The 21,283-nt window shown below is 38.5% G+C and overlaps 1 protein-coding gene and 1 pseudogene across 1 annotated transcript; both read left to right on the top strand.

Annotated features, from left to right (window-relative positions):
- Positions 4,676-5,605, top strand: OR8S38P (olfactory receptor family 8 subfamily S member 38, pseudogene; annotated as a pseudogene).
- Positions 14,440-15,396, top strand: OR8S15 (olfactory receptor family 8 subfamily S member 15). Its single transcript, NM_001391059.1, has one exon. It carries the CDS (start codon positions 14,440-14,442, stop codon positions 15,394-15,396), a length of 957 nt encoding a protein of 318 aa, NP_001377988.1.
- Positions 15,397-21,283: the final 5,887 nt, after the last annotated feature.

Here is a 21,283-nt window from a genome sequence, read left to right on the forward strand (position 1 = left end):
TGTGGAGTTAGTTCTCTATAGCAAGATATCTTGTTAATTGACAATAAGAGAATTTCCTGATTGTCCTGATATTGGATCTAAGAAAAGTATCTAGAAATTCACAAAGCTGTTTGGAGATAAAGTGGAGAAAGATGGTTCAGATTCATTCTGGCTTAGAGGCAGGGCAAAGCCTCAGATAACCATACTAATCCAGCCATTTTCCTTGGATAGTCTTTTGGTTGCTTTGATGAGTCTTCATCCAAGTCTGTTTCTCGTTACTATGCAGTTCAGTGAACAGCATGGGAGAAAGAGAAGGGAGCATATAAAACAAACCTGTTGAATCTTCAATCTGGGAGAGGTGAGAGGATTAGAAGGGAGGGAAGAGCAATAGTAGTTAACTGTGGTATTTGGATTTAGAGACACCTAGGCCCAGGAAAGGTAGGATCATTCAGGGAAATAAGATAGCCCAGATGTAGGAGGATCCATTATGGGATCCACAAAAAGCAAGTTTCTAAAATCTTCTAGAAAATAAAACAAATACATATCAAGACAATGATTTCATAAGATAGACAATCTAGTAGAAAGGTATTTTGCTATTTGAGCAAGATGTTAGGTTCGAGAGGGTGAGACATAGTTTCAAGATGAAAAGGGAAAGTACAATTAAAGAGTAAGAGAGTGAAGAACAGAACTAGAAATCCAGGCCAGCTGGGCAATGCAAACCGCTGGTTAACTTAAGTTTAGGAGGTGCCTAATCTGGTCAAAATACAATGACTGCTTGGGGCTGCAGTGAAGGATGGAAAGTTTCCCTAAAATTCCACTGTAAGGCACAATATTGAGTTGTAAGGATAAAGGGATTTTGGGGAAAGAGTCTCCAAAGTCTGGGGACACAAGGTTTGTTTCCAATTTAAGTATATGGCAGATTAGATTGGTGGTCTTCTCCTTCCCTTTCTTTGCCCCTCCCTCTTCTTGATGTCCTTTTTCCCACCCAGGCAGCCAGTGCCCTCAAACTGCCTCTTCAGAATCCCCTTTCCATAACTTCCCTGAATGTTAAGAATCAGATCAAATTACCTAAGCACAATTCAACATGAACAAAAGATGAGACGTGCTCAACACAGCTATCCAGGCAAATTGGTAAATTACAGATTGTGTTAAGATGATGACCCCGGGATCCACTTTCTTCTCTACTTCTCTATGTAAATATCCAAACTTCTCTCTCTTCACTTTTTTCTGAATTTCAAAATAGGCATTCAACTTCAAGGTGAATTGAAGCCACTGTGTTCCCTCTCACAAGGTAAGTGAAGAGAATTTGAAATTAATGCTTACCTCTCACTCCCATGTTGAAATGAAGCCCTCTCTTCACTTGTTTCCAGTCAGAGGATCTGTACTGGGAGCCAGGATTAGCAGATCATGGAATCTCATTACTTGGGCTTCTACCTGCCTTCCTAGTGGGTTGTGTGGGCCATTAGCAAAGGATAAAGGTTTTGAAATATTGGATCGCTAATTCACAATTTCTTCAAAATCATTTGGATATCCTGGAGTTTTCTCAGGCTGAGTGCTGGAAACAAAAATGAGATTGTAGCCAGGTCTATGTTGAGAGTAAATATGGAAAAATGGGAGCAAATGTCTGGCCAAAATCAGACAGTGAATTACAAACTGTGAGAAGTTTTCTCATCAAAGTGAATGGACGGAATTGACTGTTTGCTACTGAAGAATGCAAAGAAATGGTTTATTTCAATAAGATTTTACAAACTCAGAGACAGGAAAAATTGACTTTTCCATCTTCACTGCAAAACCAATTTGTGTTACCACGCTGGGTTTCAAATTACTCACCCAACACAACTGAGAGGTAACTTGAATATGGGTTCTGATTAGGGGTGGGAGTATGGGGACTTGTCTAAATAAAAAATAGGAAAAGAAAGGAAAGTTGGAAAAAACAGAGCATTGGCTGGCCTAGCAGGGATAGAATCTATTATGGTGAGTTCTTTGGGCAAGTACAATGTGAGACTGGTGAAATTCCCCACGTGAAAGCTGGGGAATTCAGATTTGATTCAGAGTTCTAGTTGACAGGTCAAGATTACTGTAAGGAGTTACCATATTAGGAAAGAGGACTCATGAAGGAATAGAGTCTGAGATTTCAAGTTGGATACGAAAAAAATTAACCAGTATGAGAATTCAGCCCTGGATGCTGCAAAAGTACTACTGAAAAAACAGGACTAATGAGTGTATTCACACAACAGTTCAACAAAGGCTAAGCAAGGTTGTTTGCCCAATCTATTGTAAGTAGAGGGCCTTGCACAAATAAATCCATAACATTTTAAATAATTAGATAAATGGGAGAATTGATGAAGCAATGGATAAATAAATGAATGGAGACATAGATGAATAGATGACTGAATTGACACACAGGAGGGATAATGAAGTGGATAAATGACAGATGACTAAATAAATGGATAACTGATTGATAAATTATCCAATGGATAGATGAATAAGTGTCAAGATTAAGCAACCCTCCAATTGTGGACCAAAATGAGTTGGTAGGTTCTCCCTGAGGGGCAGGAATCTTCAGCAGTAAATTAGTATCACAGAAGATAAGTCTTCTGCCAGTCCTTCACAACCACTACAAAATGAGCCCCACAATCCTACATAACCTTTTCTTTCTCTGCCACTTCCCAGTCATCCTCAAGTTTTATTTATTTCTGAAACTAGAATTCAAGCTGGGGATATTCCTCAAAGCACACATATGTCCTGTTTGCTTCATTCTGTCTACATTCAACAAATATTGAGGACCCATAATATGTCTCTCATTCTGCTGTATGTTCAGGATTTAAGATAATATAGAAGATTGAATACCAAATCTACCCTCCATAAATGAGCCACATGTTTGGAGAAAAAAGAAATACAGCTCACACATCCTACTAAAAGCCAAAGCAAGACAGATATCCAGGTGAAGGTCCAAAATGGTTTAGAGAGTAAGAGACAAAGGAGAACACAGAGTACAGAGAAGCAGATGTGCTTGAGAAAATGGATGTCAGCCGGTCAGGATGAAAAAACCACAGATAAGCTTCACAGACTTATTCACTCACTTACTGTAAAGCTTATCCACTCACTTACTGTCTCAACACCAGCAAGTTACCACAACATTTTCGGATTCAATTTCCTCTTTTTAAAATTTAAGATATTGCAGCCCCCATAGTTTTTGTGGGGTTTTTTTTTAAGATTAGCACCTGAGCTAACATCTGCTGCCAATCTTTTTTCTTCTTCTGCTTCTTCTTCTCCCCAAAGCTTCCCCAGTACATAGTCGTATATTCTACTTGTAGGTCCTTCTGGTTCTACTATGTGGGATGCCACCTCAGCATGGCTTGATGAGCAGTGCTAGGTCTTCACCCGTGATCGGAACCCACGAAACCCTGGGCCGCTGAAGCAGGCACAAACTTAACCTCTCGGTCACAAGGCTCACCCCTGCCCCCATAGTTTTGTTGTGATCCTCAAATAGAGAAAAGCTAAATATTTGATAAATATTTGATTAAAAAAATAGTAGGTGTCATTATTTTCCATACTCTGTGCAGGCAGAGAAGGAAGTAATCAAGACAGATGTATAAGGGAGGAGGTAGAAATTACAGTGAAGACTGAAGGGCAAGTAGAATTTGGGTCAAGATTTGAAGGGAAAAAAATTCAACAGAGTATCAGCTGAGGTCAAAGCAAAGAATAGAAGAGTATGAGGGCAACATGGCAAGCCTGATCTGACCAATTGATGCCCTGATTCTGCAGCCTGGAGGCACATCAGAACCACCCAAGCAACTTTGTAAATACCCATCACCAGGGCCCAAACAAGACCATGTAAAACCGGATCTTTACAGGTAGAAAAGTTACTACAAAGATTGGCTAATCCTTAAATGTCAACCAGAGAGGTTCATCTTTATTCAGGAGGGATTGTGAAAACAGCACTGTAGAATAAGTTCTGGTCATATTCAGAGGGAGTGGATAAAAATCCTGGCCGTTCAAATTGAGGAAGTGAACAAGTTTTATCAATCTGAATCTTGGGGTTTTTTTCTTAACTGTTAAAAATATAAATTAACAATCTCCTTCTTTATCCCCATTCTCCAGCAAACACACGTTTCAAAACTGTCCTTTGAATCAAACAGCAAAATATATTAAAGACACATGAAGAGTAAAAATATGATAAATATACCATGTTATTAGTGAGTAATATTGGACTATTGCGAGCTTTTGAATGGAGAGTGAAAGAGTATGTGACTCAGGAAAACAGAGATGATTAGTCTCTTTTCTCCAGGAAGTGTGATAGACATAATCTGACCAGTAGTGTTACAGGATAACAGCAAGAGACATTTCAAGGAGATGAAACCAATTAGTCACAGACTAGACTGAAAAACTAAATAAACTTCTCCAGAGCTATTTGCTTCAGAAAAGCCACATGGGGAAAGAGCACAAACAGACTGATTCAGGGTTCAGATGCTGTGCGGTTGACAATCAAGTGAGGGAAGACTTCTGGGGAGGAAGGGAGAGTAGATTTTTTTAAAAATCTATGTAAAAGGATTGTAAGATCCATGTAGGGCGAGCAGGCTGAAAAGAGACATATTGTATACATGGAATGGAATAGAAATTCTGAGGTGGCGTGAAAACCAGGTGAATAGTTCACACTTCTTTCTGCTTTTACTCCAGTGGGACATCTTCTATCATGGGCTTAGGAAAGCACAGCACCATCAGGGAATTCATCCTCTTTAGACTGTCTGCCGACCCCCACATCCAGGTTATGCTCTTTGTGCTTTTCTTCGGGATTTATCTCCTGACCATCATGGGGAATCTGATGATGATGGTGATCAGAATTGATTCTCACCTCCACTCATCCATGTACTTCTTCCTCAGTCACCTCTCTTTCCTGGATCTTTGTTTAACTTCAGTCATTGTGCCCAAGAAGCTGGAGAATCTCCTGTCTCAAAAGAAATAAATCTCAGTAGAAGGCTCCCTTGCTCAGGCTTTTTTTGTGTTTTCAGTTGCAGGGACTGAAGCCTTTGTCCTCTCTGCCATGGCCTATGACCGCTGCACTGCCATCTGCTACCAACTGCTCTATGACCAAGTGATGAGTCAACACTCGTGTGGGGGTCTGATATGGATCTCCTGGGGACTGGGCTCTCTGGATGCTCTCATTAACACCCTCATGACTTGGTATTTGGAGTTCTGTGAGGCTCATATCCTGCCTCACTTCAGCTGTGAGCTGCCATCTCTATTCCCTCTATCTTGCTCTGGTATCTCCACCAGCTTTGCAGTCCTGGTGTGCTCTGCCATTGTGCATGCCTCTGGAACCTTACTCCTGGTCTTCTTATCATATGCCCACATTGTCTCCACCATCCTGAGCATCAGCTCCACCATAAGCAGAAGCAAGGCCTTCTCCACCTGCTCCTCCCACCTCACCGCAGTGAGCTTCTTCTACAGATCTGCTTTTCTTCTCTATCTCATGCCAACCTTAAGTTCCCCACTGAAGTTGATTTTTTCCATGCAGTACAGTGTGGTCACTCCCCTAATGAATCCCCTTGTCCACAGCTTGAAGAGCAAGGAAGTAAAAGCAGCTCTGAGAAGAATGTTGCAAAGAGGATTACAGCATCTTAGATAGCAGACGACAGGTAGAAGATGACTGAAAAAATGGGGAAGAATTTTATTAGATGGTTGAATAATAGGGAAAATTTTCTTAGTTCATAATAGATATGATAAACTATCTTGTAAGAACCTGTTTCCTTTGAAATGCTTGAGAAAAGCCAAGAGCTACTTACTTGCTTTGGCTCATGTTTAATTTGTTCAGGGACAAAACAATGGGTCAGATAATTATTTTAGTCCAGGAGATTGAATAATTTAATACAGAATTATTCTCCCTCTTATTTGTGAAATATTCCCATTGAGATTAGCGCTGAGAAAAATTGTTTAGAACCTGAATTCTTATCAGGATCTGAGATCTAGAGAGGAAGCTTTGCTAGAAATAAAATAGCCAACGCCACTGATAATAAAGAGACATAAACTTCAGACTCAGAGTTGAGAGGACAGTTGGGGATAAGCTTGGACTGGAAAGGAACTTGTAGAAAAGATAGAAGGAGCTAAAAATTGCTGGGAGAGATAGTGTCTTATTAGGGCAAAGCCAGATTCACAGACACTTTCCATACTCCATGCCTCTCCTGGTACCTTCACCTGGTGGCAAAGGGGAGAGAACCCACTTCTTCTAGGGTGGCTATCAGACCTGCTGTGTCCCTGGAGGCACCATTGCTGAATCTGCTGTGGAGGTGTGCGGTAGATGGCAGGTCATCGACAGGAAAATTGCAGCTAATGCTGGGACTGTTAAAGGGATCCTGCCTTGCCTCCACCAGAACCAGATTAGCTGTTTCTTTTAGTTTCCACTTACACTTCTCATTTGCTGAACCTAACCAGAAGGCATCAGCATGGGAATATGGAAGATATCCTCTGCAGGTGTCTAGTCCAGGTGATGTAAAGCCAAGTACATAGGACCAGCATGGGGCTGAAGCCAACAGAAAACTAACTACTGTACTAGATAATCATGTAAACATGCCCATCCTCAGGCAAAAACAAACAAACCCAAAAAAAGGAAATTAGACAAGTTACAACCAAGTGAGAGAAGATGGGATAGAAGGGAGAATGGGAGGAATAAGGAGAAATTAAAAGAGAAGACTTCAATAATAGTCAGAAGAATGAGGAAGAAGGACACCCTTGGAAGGACAGGCATTGGAAACCCTGGTCTCTACATGCATTGGTGCCTCAAGAGGCCTGAGGGATCCCTTGCACCAGTGAACACAGAAGGACTTTAAGGGAAGAAAGAATTCCTCTAATTATATGGTCAGGCAAAATATGGCCTAAAAGGGGCCAGTGGTTCTTCCTTCAAACTCTGGAATCCTAGGAAATTTTCAAGGAAACTCAAAGAACAGACTTAGTCTGGTGGCCTCCTCCTTCCCTTTTTGTACCCCTCTCATCTCATGGTTTCTCTGTCCCCACCTGGGCAATGACCTCTTCAGACCTCTCCCAGATTTGGGAGATGCTCCAAATTCACCTAATCCTTTTCTCTAAGGGAGATTTGGCTTGAAAAAAATTTATCTATAATTTAGTGAGACATCCTTTGAAAAAGCTGCATTTATCTAGCTTCAAAATTTCATATAAGATAGACCTGTTTCAGGCCTTTCCTACAATTATGCCATATTGCATGTCTATCTTCCTATATTACTTTCCTTGATGATTCAAGGGATTTTTAATTTTCCTTTTCAATTTTCCTTTCCTGTTTAATGCAGTTATTTGAGGAAATTTTTGTCAAATATTCAATCCTTAATGTGTGATTCACCAAAATTATACATTTTAAAGATTTTTGTCTTATTTTTACTATTTCTCTTTTCCATACATCTTCATACTACATGGATTTATGAAGCATGTTAGCATCTGCTCAATTTTTGTTCTCATTTCTCATAATAAGAATGAAAATATGAAATATATGTTGCAAAATATTTTTAGCATTTCTAATATTGATCTATTTTATCCATCATGCAGTATTTCCAAAAATATTTGAGGTTAGAGTTTTTCCCTTCATTTCTTTCTTCTTTCCTCCTTCTTTCCTTCTTTTCTTCCTCCCCTCTTTCCTTCCTTGTTTTCTTCCTTCCTTCCTCCCTTCCTTCCTTCCTTTCTTCTTTCCTTTCTTCTTTCCTTCCTTCCTGCTTTGCTTCCTTCTTTCCTTTATTTTCTGCCTTTTAAGGCCTCACATCACAGAATTTAAATAATCATAATCCTTTGTTCATAATGCATAATCATTGGTCCATACATTTATGCCTTTTGCTTTATTTGTTTATTTTACTATTTTTTCTTTTTTTAATGGTATTATAAAACCTCCATGACCCCACAACTTAGCCTAACAACTAAAATATTGCTAATAACATGCATTTATCAACAGAATTTTCCCCATATCAAACGATATCACTGCCAAGTATTTCATGTTTTCTTAACCCCACAAAATAAACACCAATTTTATTATATTAGTGTAATTTTGATTTCCCTACATTTAACCATTTATGTTAATCATTTCTTTTTGAAATTTAAATATCTTTGGGGGATTATTTTCCTCCTTCCTCAAGTACTCTTTGTACTAAGTAGATTCCGGATGTATCTCAAATAGAACATGCCACTAACAACAGACTTCCTCACAGAGATCCTTCATATTCCCCTCCAGAACTCAATTATAAACAATCTACTGGTGTCACAAGGAAGCTTCTCTCAAAAGTACAGGATATGCACAAGTGTCAGGCCAAAACCTCTTGAGTGTCTTCAAAAACAGTGTTCATATTCTTACCTCAAGAAATCTCAAAGCCTACCCAGGTGCCTATGCCATTTCACCTCCACTACTCAATAAGGAGACTCCATTTTCTCCCGTTGTTGGGTGATTCACCTTGATAACTCAGAGCTAACCTAAAATAGAGATGCTCCCACACATACCTGCATCTCCAAGATCAATGAGGGGTGAGAAAAGAGGATGAGACTGTAAGGAGAGTAAAATCATTAGAAACATGTGGTTGCTCTCTTTCCTTAGGTATCAATGGGAAAAAGAGATGACAGATTTTTAAATTGATAACTCTTCTTATTCATATATTTTATCATTGTCTTGTTCTTAGCCATTTACTGGTCTGTTACTATGAGCCAGGCATGATAGATGGAATTTTATACAATTTATGTCTACATGACAAATACTCCTCTACGATTTTGATAAATAATTCCATTTTCTTCTAATTTGTCAATTCTTTAAAAGTATTTAACATTATTGTTTCTCCAATTATAAAACAATGCACTTTTACTTTGGAAAATATGAAAAATTTTGAAAACCATAAAAAGTCAGCATCACTCATAATCCTAAAGTGTTGTCTGTGGCTCTTTCGTTGAAATCCAAGAAGGTAAAAATAAAAATATTCTCCTCCTTGCATACATGTAGAAATATTTGCAGATCTCTGCTTAAACACAGCTTAGTACACACATGTATTTCCTTGCTCTGTCAGCTGAGAGGACCTAACAGTGACAAGACTCCAGTAACAAGGAGCACACTCAATGCCCACAGCCTGATTTCTAATACCATTCTCCAACAGAAGGAACCAGAGCTACACAGAGAATAGACTGGCTCTAAGGCTGTAGCCCAGAAAATACAATATGAGCCTGAAGCATCTTGTGGCTACACAAAGTAAGGAGGTACTCCCAAAATAACCCCACAGTGATGGGGGCATCTTAAAAGGACACGAGAGCCAAATGGAAGGGCTCCCAATGACTAAGAATGGAAAAATCTGAGGAACAAAATAAATAAAGTAGTATTAGACTATAAACAAAAGTATAAAATAAATACCCATACATCCATACAAATATAAATAAATAATTGAATAATTAAATAAATGGAGGAGAAAAGACAAATGTCCATTTCAGAAGGATTTCAAATAATTTATGTAGAAACTGCACTCTTAATGATGTGGAGCATAACTGCTCACTCCTTAAAGGTACATAGTGGCTCCCTTCTAAAGAGTACAGTATGGAAAGGGGGGAAAAAAGTGAAGAAAACTGACAAGTGCTCCCTACGCCAAATGACCAATCTTAATATCAACAGTGGTAAGTCTGTATATACTCTTGTATAGTATATACTCTCGATATGCTGTGATGTGTATACTCTTGATATGATGTATATACTCTCGATATGATGTGATGACAATGGCATTTTACCTCTGTGGTCCTCATCCCAAAAACCCATGACCCTAATCTAACCATGAGAAAAACAGCGATAAAACCAAATTGAGGGAAATTATACAAAATATCTGACCAGTACTCCTCAGAACTGCCAACATCATCAAAAACAAAGTCTGGGCAGAGACGTACACACCACTCCTCAACTCCTGCTGCGGTGGCATCCCACATACGAAAAATAGGGGAAGTTTGGCACTGATGTTAGCTCAGGGCCAGTCTCCCTCACTGAAAAAGAAAAAGAAAGAAAGAGGGAATGGAGAGAGGAAGGAAAAGAAAACACAAGACACCCAGGAGTCCTCATCCAAGGATTTCCAGTAAGATTTCAAAGTCAAGTTCTGAAGCCAACATCTGAGGTAATCTCCTGGGGTTCTAACAAAGTGCAACTTTCTTAATTAACTCATGTAATTTTGGCTTCAGGCTCTAACTCTAGGGAATAAACGGCATTGGTCCATCTTTCTCCTGAGCTCTCAGGCTTACTCAGCCGGTAAACTAACTGCATGAACTCTACCTGGTTTTTGGAGAGGTTAGAGCTGAGGTCCAGTCTCTTACCTTTTAGCTTAGCACAGTATTTACAGTCGCAGAGGAAACTAAATGAGGAAATACGTGCAACTGGGCCTGAGACCATCTGAGAGAAGTCTCTCACCAAATTCCACTTATTGAGGATTTGAGGATCTTTTCACTGTGACTAATGGAGACATGGATGACCAAGACTTCAGGACAATCTAGATCTAGGACATTCTGTCTTCCTGCCCTCATTGTGACTCCCAACTGGAAAAGTAAAAGTTGCTGTTTTTCCTAGTTATTTCGTTGAAGTATTGGGTCTTATGACCCCAGATAAATTCTTCTATCTTGAAAAAGTCCAGTGCTACAAAATATCTTCTGTACTAGAAAAATACAAGAGCACGGTAATATTTTCTATGACGTTTTTGAAAGTGTTTCCCAAATCCTTTCCAGTCACTTTACAGTTTATTAACATCTTTCTGTCAGTTCTTCTCTCTCTGGATCTCTGAGGCACCTCTTCTCACTTTCTCACTTCACTTTCCACATACTAGAGACTAAAGCTTTGCATCTTGGGACTCCCTAAACTGTGTCTGTATTTCTTATTATGTTCCAGTGGACTTTTGCACTCAAGTTATCTGATTATCTAATGAGGAGGTCAGTGTTTACTCACTGAATATTGTCAATCATTGGGAAAAGGGACACGAATTTTGGCAGAAAATATTGATGCCCTAAGGTATGCCTCTTTTTCCCGGTCCTCAATCCTGTATGCATAGAGAATTCATTTTTCTGCTATTATTACTCATTCCCAATATGACCCTGGCTGAAATAATTAATGTAAAGAACAGTGAGAGACCTATTTATAACAAGTCATTCTGGTCACCAGATCCCTCCTGTAAGTACTAAAGCATTTCAGCTTCCTCTTCTCCTAAACTAACTTACTTATCCATTAATTCATGTAAGACCTCAACATTTTCTGAGTAACTACACCAGGACAAGTATCAAGCACCCACTAAGTAAATCTCATATTCTCATTATTGGTCCTTAACTACTTGTCACCTTGGAAAAGACTAATGGTCTCGTTAGACCTAAGGACTTGATACCTGATAACTGTGTCAATGTGCAACCCTTACCAAAATTGTTTGATTTTACTTTAGACACACACTCACTCTGGTAAAAGCAATCTCCAATGTTGAAATTTCAGTGGAAAGGAAGATGGTGATTATTTATGATGATACTTGATTTCAACTTTATATTCCACTTCTGTTAAGATGGTTTTTGAAAAAACACATGGAATGCTGAATAAGTTTCTGTTCTTGTTGTGTGTGGAGTTCAAGGAAAATTGGTAAAGTAAACAGCCTTATGGGAATCTCTTGGGCTCCTCTTTCTACCTCTACCTTCTCAGGAATTACCCCATGACCATTTTTAGATCTGGAACCATTCATTCAAACTTTGGGCCGAATTGAATTCACTGTGTTTCTTCTTGGAGGTAAGTGAGAAGATTTTGGTATTATCATTTCTCCATTTCTTTAAAGATTAACATAAAGATATTGTCCTCTCTTGAAAGATGCCATCACTAGTCAGAAGGTCTGTGCTTGGGGCCTGGAGTGGGATGGGTCATAAAGTCATGTAATGTAGCTGTCTCGCTGATAGATTGTGATGCTACATTCCTGGATAAAAGTTTTCACTTTGGATCCATAATCAGCAGCTACTCTAATATCCTCTGAAGATGCTAGAGTGTTTTCAGGCTAAGAATTAATTGACTCTTATGGCCAGGTCTACATTACAGAGTAAATGTGGAAGAACTGGACCAATTTCTCTAACTTGGGTATCAAATTCCAAATTCATAAAAATTTTTACATTCTTGACAAGAATGGTTTTTCTTCACTGTGTTATGTTGTTAGTATAAAATCCAGAGAAATTGTTTACCTTCAAAAGTATTTTACAGATTCAGAGATAAAACTGACTTTTGCAGGTAGTGCTTCTTCATTGCTGAATCTTCATTAGTTTGGGCCAACTCCCTAAACTACAGATTACACATTAGACAGAACTCATAGGTGATTTGGATATATGTTCTAAATAAGGGCTCAAAGTTTGGGAGTTATGTGAGTATTTCATACGCAAAGTGGCACGGATGGGGTAGGATAGAAAGAAAGTTCAAGGACTGGGAAATTTACCTTCTGAGCAGAATCCTACCTTTTATTGCAAGTCCTGTGAGAGACACCAAGATAAGATTTGTCTGGTAGACACTGAAGCTGGATATCCCAGGAAAGATTCAGAGTTCAAGGGGCAAATCAGAGTTATTCTAATAGGTAGCAAAGCAGACATGAGGACCCCAGGAAAGACTGAGTGTAAACGTATAACCATAGGTCAGAGTTCCATCTGATGAGGAGAAAACAGCCTAGGGGGATTGATCACACCTAGATAATGGAGAATAGTTGATCAGGCAGGTGCATTCACACAACAGTACAACAGAAGCACAATGCAGAACTGTCCTCAACTACATGTGCAACACCGTACATAACAGGGAACAGAGACACAGAAATGTTTATTAAATAGCTTACTGGATGGGTGGATGAATGGATGTATGGTTAAGCAAAGTGTGAGGTGATCTCTCTGAAGCAAGAATCTGTAGGTGTTGGTGATTTCATAATGAATAAGCCCTCTGCCAGTCTGTTATAGCAAAAAGAAAATAAGCATTTCACCTCCTCTCTTTCGTTCCCCATTTCAGGCCCCCTACTGCTCTGCCCTTGACTCTGAAGTTAAACTTCTGGGTCTGGAGATAATCCCCAGGAGTTTTTACTACATAATCTGTCCAATTTTCTTACTTTTTGTGTTTATTTATTTAACAATAATTGATTGAGGATTCATTATATATTTAATGAGTGTGCGTGAGAGAGCATGTTTGTAGGCATAGAAAGTAATAGCCCAATTTCTGCCCTCCGTGAAACTGCAATCTCATTGTAGAGACAAGAAGCAACACTCACACATATCACAAGATGGTAATGCAAATGATGACAAAACTTATAGTGTGCTGATGACAGGAAAGAAAAGAAGACAAGGTTCTAAGTCCCTAGACTAGAAAGAGGTGAATTAGAATCTTGAATTAGCTTATTTAACTTTACTTTCATCAACTGAAAAAAATGAGATTAATAATGATTTTCCCTAGATTTATGTGAAAACAGAGAAAAGACTGATCAAAGAACTCATGGAACAGTAAATAAGGTGGGAACTTTAAAGTAAATAAGACGAAATCAATTAATAGGAACACAAAATATATCACCCTGAACCAAGTCAGAGAAAACAGGAATGTTCAAGGGAGGATCAGAAACAAGCAAAGTTATTTGGCCTCAGCATCAGGGCCTCTAGAGAACCTTAGGTGATTAATGCTTTGAAATATAACATTAGAAGTTTGGCTTTTTCTCTAAGCAGGTGTATGGTATAAAAGCTCTTGTTTTACAATCAAATGAGGCAGATTCAAATCCTTGCTGTTCAGAGAACTGATCAGTTTGGGGATCTAAACAAGTCATATAATGACTGAGCTTAAATTTTCTCACCTGTGAAATGAGTTCAGTTTCTTCTCTCACCATCCCCTACACATACACACACACACACACACACACACACACACACACACACACACACACACACACAAAGTGAAAAACATGTGAAAGTTGTTTGTACAAGATAAACTGTTACACAAGCACCACATGCTATCATTAGTCAGTTAATGAACCATGAGAGGGTTTTGAATAGGGGAGTAAGGGCCAGGTAATGGAGGTGAGCAGAGATCTGCATCAGCCTCTCCAGGATGTCTGCTGGAGTTGCTAAAAGGAGAGGAGGAGTGCTGTGGAATCCAAGGGCCCAGCTAAAGGACATGGCATAATTTAGTCATAGGGCAGTTCTCCAGTAGGCCTGTATGGTCAATGATACCATTCCATATCAGCCTTATTAGAAAAAAGTCTGGTGACGCTGATCCAGAGCTCAGAGACGGCACAGCAGAAAGCCAGGGAGGAGAAGGAATCAATGGAATGACTGAAGGAGGATATGAGTGCTATGAAAATAAAGATCAGACCAGGCAGGAAGGAATATATAAGGAAAAAGAACAGAGTGATGCCTTCTGGCAACTTCTGTGGAAAGAAGTCATTTCAGTCCTCCTCCTGATTTTTCTCTAAAGAACAGTGACCATAAATGGCCTCAGGAAATCACAGCAGCATCACAGAGTTCATCCTCCTCGGACTGTCTGCCGACCCCCAGGTCCAGGCTCTGCTCTTTGCTCTGTTCCTGATGATTTACCTCCTGACTCTGCTGGGGAACCTGCTGATGATACTTGTGATCCATACAGATTCTAACCTCCACACACCCATGTATTTCTTCCTGAGCCATCTCTCCTTCCAAGACCTCTTCTATTCTTCAGTCACTGTACCCAAGATGCTTGAGAACCTCCTGTCGCAGAGGAAAGCCATCTCAGTAAAGGGCTGCCTGGCTCAAGTCTTCTTTGTGTTTGCCACTACAGGGATTGAGGCCTGCCTGCTCTCAGTGATGGCCTATGACCGCTATGCTGCCATCTGCCACCCTCTGCTCTACTGCCAGGTGATGACTAAACAACTATGTGTGAGGTTGGTGTGGGGCTCTTGGGTTGTGGCCTTTCTGGATGCACTCATCAACATCCTCCTGGCTTTGAATTTGGACTTCTGTGAGGTTCAAACCATCCACCACTACTCCTGTGAGCTGCCTTCCCTCTTGCCTCTCTCCTGCTCGGATGTCTCCACCAACTCTGCAATGCTGCTTTGCTCTGTCATCCTCCACGCCATTGGGACCTGCCTCCTGATCATCTTCTCTTATGCCTGCATTGTGTCCACCATCCTGAGCATCAGCTCTGCCACAGGCAGAAGCAAGGCCTTCTCCACCTGCTTCTCCCACCTCACTGCAGTGATCCTGTTCTATGGCTCAGCCGTCCTTCGCTATCTCATGCCAACCTCAGGTTCACCTCTGGAGTTGATCCTCTCCATACAGTACAGTGTAATCACCCCCCTAGTGAATCCTCTCATCTACAGCTTGAAGAACAAGGAAGTGAAAGCAGCTCTGAGAAGAATGATGCTCAAATATTTACAATGTCTCAGACAGCACAGAAGAGAGATAACATGAAGGAAACGTAGAACAGAACCACAGCAAGAAATCTAATGGTTGACATTAAGAAGTCCCTGATTTCCTATTTTGTCATGTGTTGCAATGTTCACTGCCAATTCCCCATTCTTAAAAATTATCAAGAAAAGTGCAAGGAGCTATTTTGCTTGCCATGGCTCAGAATCAATCCTTTTCAGAGGTAGAGCAAATGAGTCAGAAAACCTTCTCAGTTTCATAGATTTAGTTAATGACATGTCAATTCATGATTCACATTTTTGAAAATCACTCAAATTAGGATGGATCATGAAATATTTTGTGTGCTGAATTTTTTATTTGAATTAATGTGCCTGGGAAAAGATTTTCTAGGAATAAAAGATCCTGGGTCTCTGAAGAAGGGAAAACAAGGAGTTGGGCTTTATGGGCTGGAGGAAAGGGTATGGGTGGCAGTAAGGTCTCTGGAAACAGGCAAAAATACATAAATGTGGTCAATAGATGGAAGTCACAATTTACTAGGTATACTAGTTTTCTATTTCTTCCATAATAGATTACCACAAATTTAGCAAATTAAAATAATTCCCATTTATTACCTTATAGTTCTCTAGGTCAGAAATTTGGGTGGACTGCATTGGGTTCTCTGTTTAGGGTCTCACAAGACTGAAATCAAGGTGTTGACTGGGTTGGGCTCTTATGTAGAGGTTCTGGAGAAGAACCTTCTTCCGAGCTCATTCAGATTGTTGGCGTAATTCAGTTCCTTGAAACGGTTAGGTCTGAGATCCCCGTTTCCTTGCTGGCAGTTGGCTAGGGATTGCTCTGTGTTTACAGAGGCCCCTTCACTTTTTCTTATATGGCCCTCTCCATTTTCAAAAAAGCAATAGTATATCACATACTTCTCATGTTCCAAAGGCTCCTGTGATTACGTTAGGCCCACCTGTATAATATCCTGTTTTAAGGTCAACCGACTTAGGACTTTAATTAAATCTATAAAATCCCTTTGCAGCAGTTCCTAGATTTCTGTTTGAATAACCAGAGAATGGGAATCCGGGGTGGGGGTCAGGGGTGTCTTTGGAATTCTGTCTTCCACACCAAATAAACATATAAATGTGACACTCCTGGTACAAGAATAGAGCATAAAGGGGTTAAATCTAGAGTGATGAGCAGAGAAGTAATGATGTGAGATGCGGAAGGGGAAAGGATTCCATAAGAGTACATAGTGTTAGTGTTAGCGAAGGAGTCCATCTTGAGAGGGAGATAACTGAAGAAGTGTCAAATGCAGAACTAAGTATGAATCTAAAGAATTCACTGCACCAACGCTTGTGACTGATAATGAAGAAAGATTTTAGCCCTGGACTTATAATTAAACAAAATACAGACACATGTTCCCACACAAGGCCTGTGATAACTTCTTTGAGATTACCGGGACCTTAAGAGTTCTGAGAAGCCCTGTGGTCTTTCTTCTCTTTCTGCACGTAGCCTACCTCTGTGTTCCTGTGCCCACCTGGTGCCTCAAACCACCTTCTGCAGGACTCCTTTGACTTTTCACCTAAAGGATATTTGTCCAAACACCATTTTTGCCAATTGTCGATTCTTCCTGTAAAACATTTTCTTAAAATCTATAATTATCAAACTTTAGATTTTCATATAAGATAAACATATTTCAGCTCATTTCAACATTTTGTTTCATTTTCAATCTAAATTTCCCTGTTATGCTTCTTTGGGGAGATTTTGGCCAATTTATCTCTCACTTTTGTTAGCACTTTATTTTTCACTCTTTTAAATTATAAATAATTATTGAATCATATTATACTAATTAACACTAATTGGCTTTTCTGACATGTAAATAAATATTTAAATAAGAAAATATTAAAAATAGATCAATCATCTAAATAAACTAGCAACAGAAATAATTACATTTCTAGCCTTCTAAATTTGTTACAGAAAATGTTTTTGTTTGCATTCTTTGATATATTTATTAACATACCACAATTATACCAAGGATAATAACATAAACATTTTACCATTACTTCCAATTTAAAAAAATCTAATTTTCAATTATTATCCAGTGTCATTAAGCAGTCATCCCAAATTTGATGTAAAAATCTACTATATTAGACATGTTTTCAACCTTTTACCATGATACCAATTTCTTTCGTTATTTCTTATGTTGTTCCAAATTGTATCTAACAGAACAGAGTTTTACTGTGATAAACAAAACTGCATTAAACAATTTGAGCATGAACTTTTCTCTATTTAGGATTATTCTCAGTGCCTAATTTACTAGGTCAAAGCTTATGAACACCATTAAGATTCTCGATACTGTTCAATTTAAATGAGTCAGAACTCAAACCCTCTCAGTGGTAAGTCCAACAGATTCATGGACTTTGTTTTTAACTACAGCATGTGAGAGAAGAAAGAAGTTCCAATTATTCTGTTCTGCCCTAAGAAATGAATATCAAAAACTCATATAACTTTCAAAAGCAGAATGTCACTCTAAATTTTATTTCCAAAATAACAAACAGCTAACCAAACCCACGTATTGAAATCATACATTTTTCAAGATTAAAAGTTGCATTCACACACCAGAGCAGCAATCTCTCAAGTTCTGCAGCCTTACAAGGACACCTTTGACATAGACTAGTATCTGCTTTTCTGAAGCTGGAATTGAGAACCATCTTCTTCTTTTCATCTTGCTGAGATTTCTTTGACTAACGACTGGAAGGCCTGGAGTTTCTAAAGGCAAGCATTGAAATTACTTTAGTTAAAGGCAAGAATAGGATAACTTTACAAAATGAATATGAGCCACACAACATTACAATAGTGTTCCTTCTTAGATATACATCTTCTTATATTTGAATCTGCATCATATGTCTTATCTCTTGTACACATGATTTCCTTTTTTGTTGTGCACTAGTGCTTAAAATTTGACTTATAGAATTTGTAATTCACCCTTTTTTGGTTACAGATAATATGACATTTTTAAAGCATTATTGCTAAATATGAAACTTATTTCCAGTATCACCTCAAATCCTTATAAAATATTTCCCCTAAACTCCCATGTAAGTGTGCTCTCTGTTTTAGATATGCTTTCACTTGTCAACTTCTTTTTGAATGTGCCTTATCACGGAGGGCTAATGCTTTGTCAGGAATATAGACTGAGCACCTCTTCTTGTTCAGATCACCACCTGTCCTCTGTTAGCTAGTGTGAAATCTAGAGCCATATAAACCTATAGGACTGTATTTCTAATGACCAATAGCTCTCAGCAGTAAACAGGTTTAGGGAATGTTGAAGTAGTTACTAACTCTAAACAGTTAACCAAGTCTTTGAGCTCTCAATAGAACATACAGCCTCATTTTTTAGGAACTTTATTTCCTCAAATCAAGGTGTTTCATTTATGTCAGGGATATTAGAACCTTTCCTTCTGTGAAAATCATGCATGGCAGTGGTAACAACCTCCCATGTTGCAAAAGCCATGCCAATTGTGTGACTACTGTTAAGTATCCATAATGTTCCACAAATGAAAAAGGTACCTGTACACCTTAACATACCTTCTTCCTTTAAGATGCAAATTTCACCCAGACATACAGTAATATTAAAATCTTACCTAACTGTGACTTCATCTCCTCTTTATTTGCATATTCCAAGCCATGGGTTACACATGCAAAATAGGAGAGCAAATCTATACAGTCTTTTAAGCAGCCATGAAGGGAACACTACAGATGGTCTGGATGGAAAAGACACCTTCTTATTCAGCAAAAGTTCTGAAATGGGGCCTGATCTTGGAGAAGGGTGACAGGTGTAAGGGCAAAGAAGATTAAAAATATGAGACTTAAGTCTCTCTGTTTAAAATAAAGAAAAAGACTTTTCTCCCCTCTCCCTCTTTTCTTAGAGCATTTACTCCAGAAAAATGTAACTGTAAGTTCTTTCTCTGTCTTTTTAAAATGTATGTAAATCTTTTTTAAAGCTAAATAAGTCAGCTTTGTCACCAGCAAATGTGTTTCTCAAGGGCCAGGAGCCATCTTTTTAAAATAAATTCATCAGAGAAACAAGTGAATAAAATATGCACCTCCCTCCAAAACCACCTTCTGTCATAAAGATATTAAAAGTTTATTTTCCCTTTAGATAAAGCCAGTTAACAAACAGAGGTGGCCACCCAAATTACCAGGTGAATCTAGGATGAACTATGTTAACAAATGGTACTGCCAAGTCCCCTTACTTGGTGACTGGTTATCATTTAGCTTGAGAACATGTGTGTAATGAGTTGTATCTGCTTGGTTATATAAAAGAGTGAAATTTCTTTCTGTCTTTACAATCTCTTAGCAGATTGCCTATGATACACATCACACCCTGGTTTAAGGATAATTCAAAAATAAAATTATTTTCTCTCTCTACTACCTTTGTGGAGGTTTTCCAGTTTGGGAGGAGACTTTGGTTTTAATTATATTCTGCCAACAGGCAAATGAGTTGGCACAGAAAATGATTTGTTGATCAACATGCAAACGTGCTTAAGTACTAGAAATAGTCAATATTGGCTGCCTTTTTATCCAAAATAACAATATTTTATAACAGCCTCAGCAGAAGGTAACATAGGACCATTAAAGAACCTTTAGGTATTCATGACTATCTCTTGTCTTGCAATTCACAAAAGCATAGTGAGAGTCAACATGTTAACAGAATTTTGAGAAGAGTACACACTTAGGTGAAGTAACTTATTATTTCATGCATACAAAGAACGTCTTATTACCTCATTTTGAAAATAATCTGCAAATTTAAAATCATTTCCTCTAAGGTACCACACCACACTCTTCTAGGACATGAATTTATTTTTATTTAGTAACTTTAATGTACTTCGATATCTATATATGTGTATGTATATAATATATATATTTAATGAGCGCTAAATAAGTGTTTAATATTATAATGGTACTAAATAATATATTTAAATAACAATATTATTTGTTTTAAAACTCCAGCCTTTGAAAAGAATTTTGTCTAACATACTGTAAGACAATATTTATAACACACTGTTTGACTTTATATCATAATTTGGGTGTTATAAAAAGCAAATTTGTTTTTAAGTAGGTGAGAATGTAGCAATTAAATCAAGGGAATTGAGTTGTGTCTGTGTTCTTTACTTTGTCTTTCTCTTTTTGAATTCTGGTTTCTTTCAAATTTCTCAAGATTAAAGGAAAAAATGTTGCTAACTAATTCCCTAAATACTCTATGAACACAAGGTTCCTGAAATCAATTAGGGTATTTACACCTGTAGGGAGGAAAAATATCTTTTTCCTCTACCCTTTCAAGTTCATGACTGGGACTCCTGTAACAAAAGACAGATTAACAAGAGAAAAGCACACAAACTTATTTTAATGTTAGTTTTACGTGACATGGGAGCCTTCATAACGAAATGAAGACCCTAAGAAACAGTTAAACTTGAGTGGGGTTATTTTTCCAGCTTTATTGAAATACGACTGACATATAACATTGTGTAAGTTTAAGGTGTACAACATGTTGATTTGATATACTTGTATATTGCAATATGATTGCCATTGCAGTGTTAGCTAACGCCTCCATCAATGGGGAGTTGTTGATCAAAGGGTACAAACCTGAGTGTTTTTATGGAAAGGCTGGAAAGTCATGGAAAGATGTGATAGGACAAAGGTGCGCTAAGTGTAGTAAACTTGAGGGGGAGGGAGGATTAGCAAGGCCTGTTCATTCAGATTCCTCTCTGTGCCCCTTCATCTTCAAAGATAAGGATGCTCCTTTCCTCCAGGAATAGGGAGGGCACCTTTCACATGTGGGTTTTATGATCTGCTTCAAGGAAAGATCAGAAAGTCCTTCCTGCATATGCCATTTCTCAAATGCTTTCAGCATGAAATATTCAATTTGCCGAGGTGCTGTATTTTGGCATAG

This window comes from Equus caballus, chromosome 6 (genome assembly GCF_041296265.1).
Source record: "Equus caballus isolate H_3958 breed thoroughbred chromosome 6, TB-T2T, whole genome shotgun sequence".
NCBI classification, from domain to species: domain Eukaryota; kingdom Metazoa; phylum Chordata; class Mammalia; order Perissodactyla; family Equidae; genus Equus; species Equus caballus.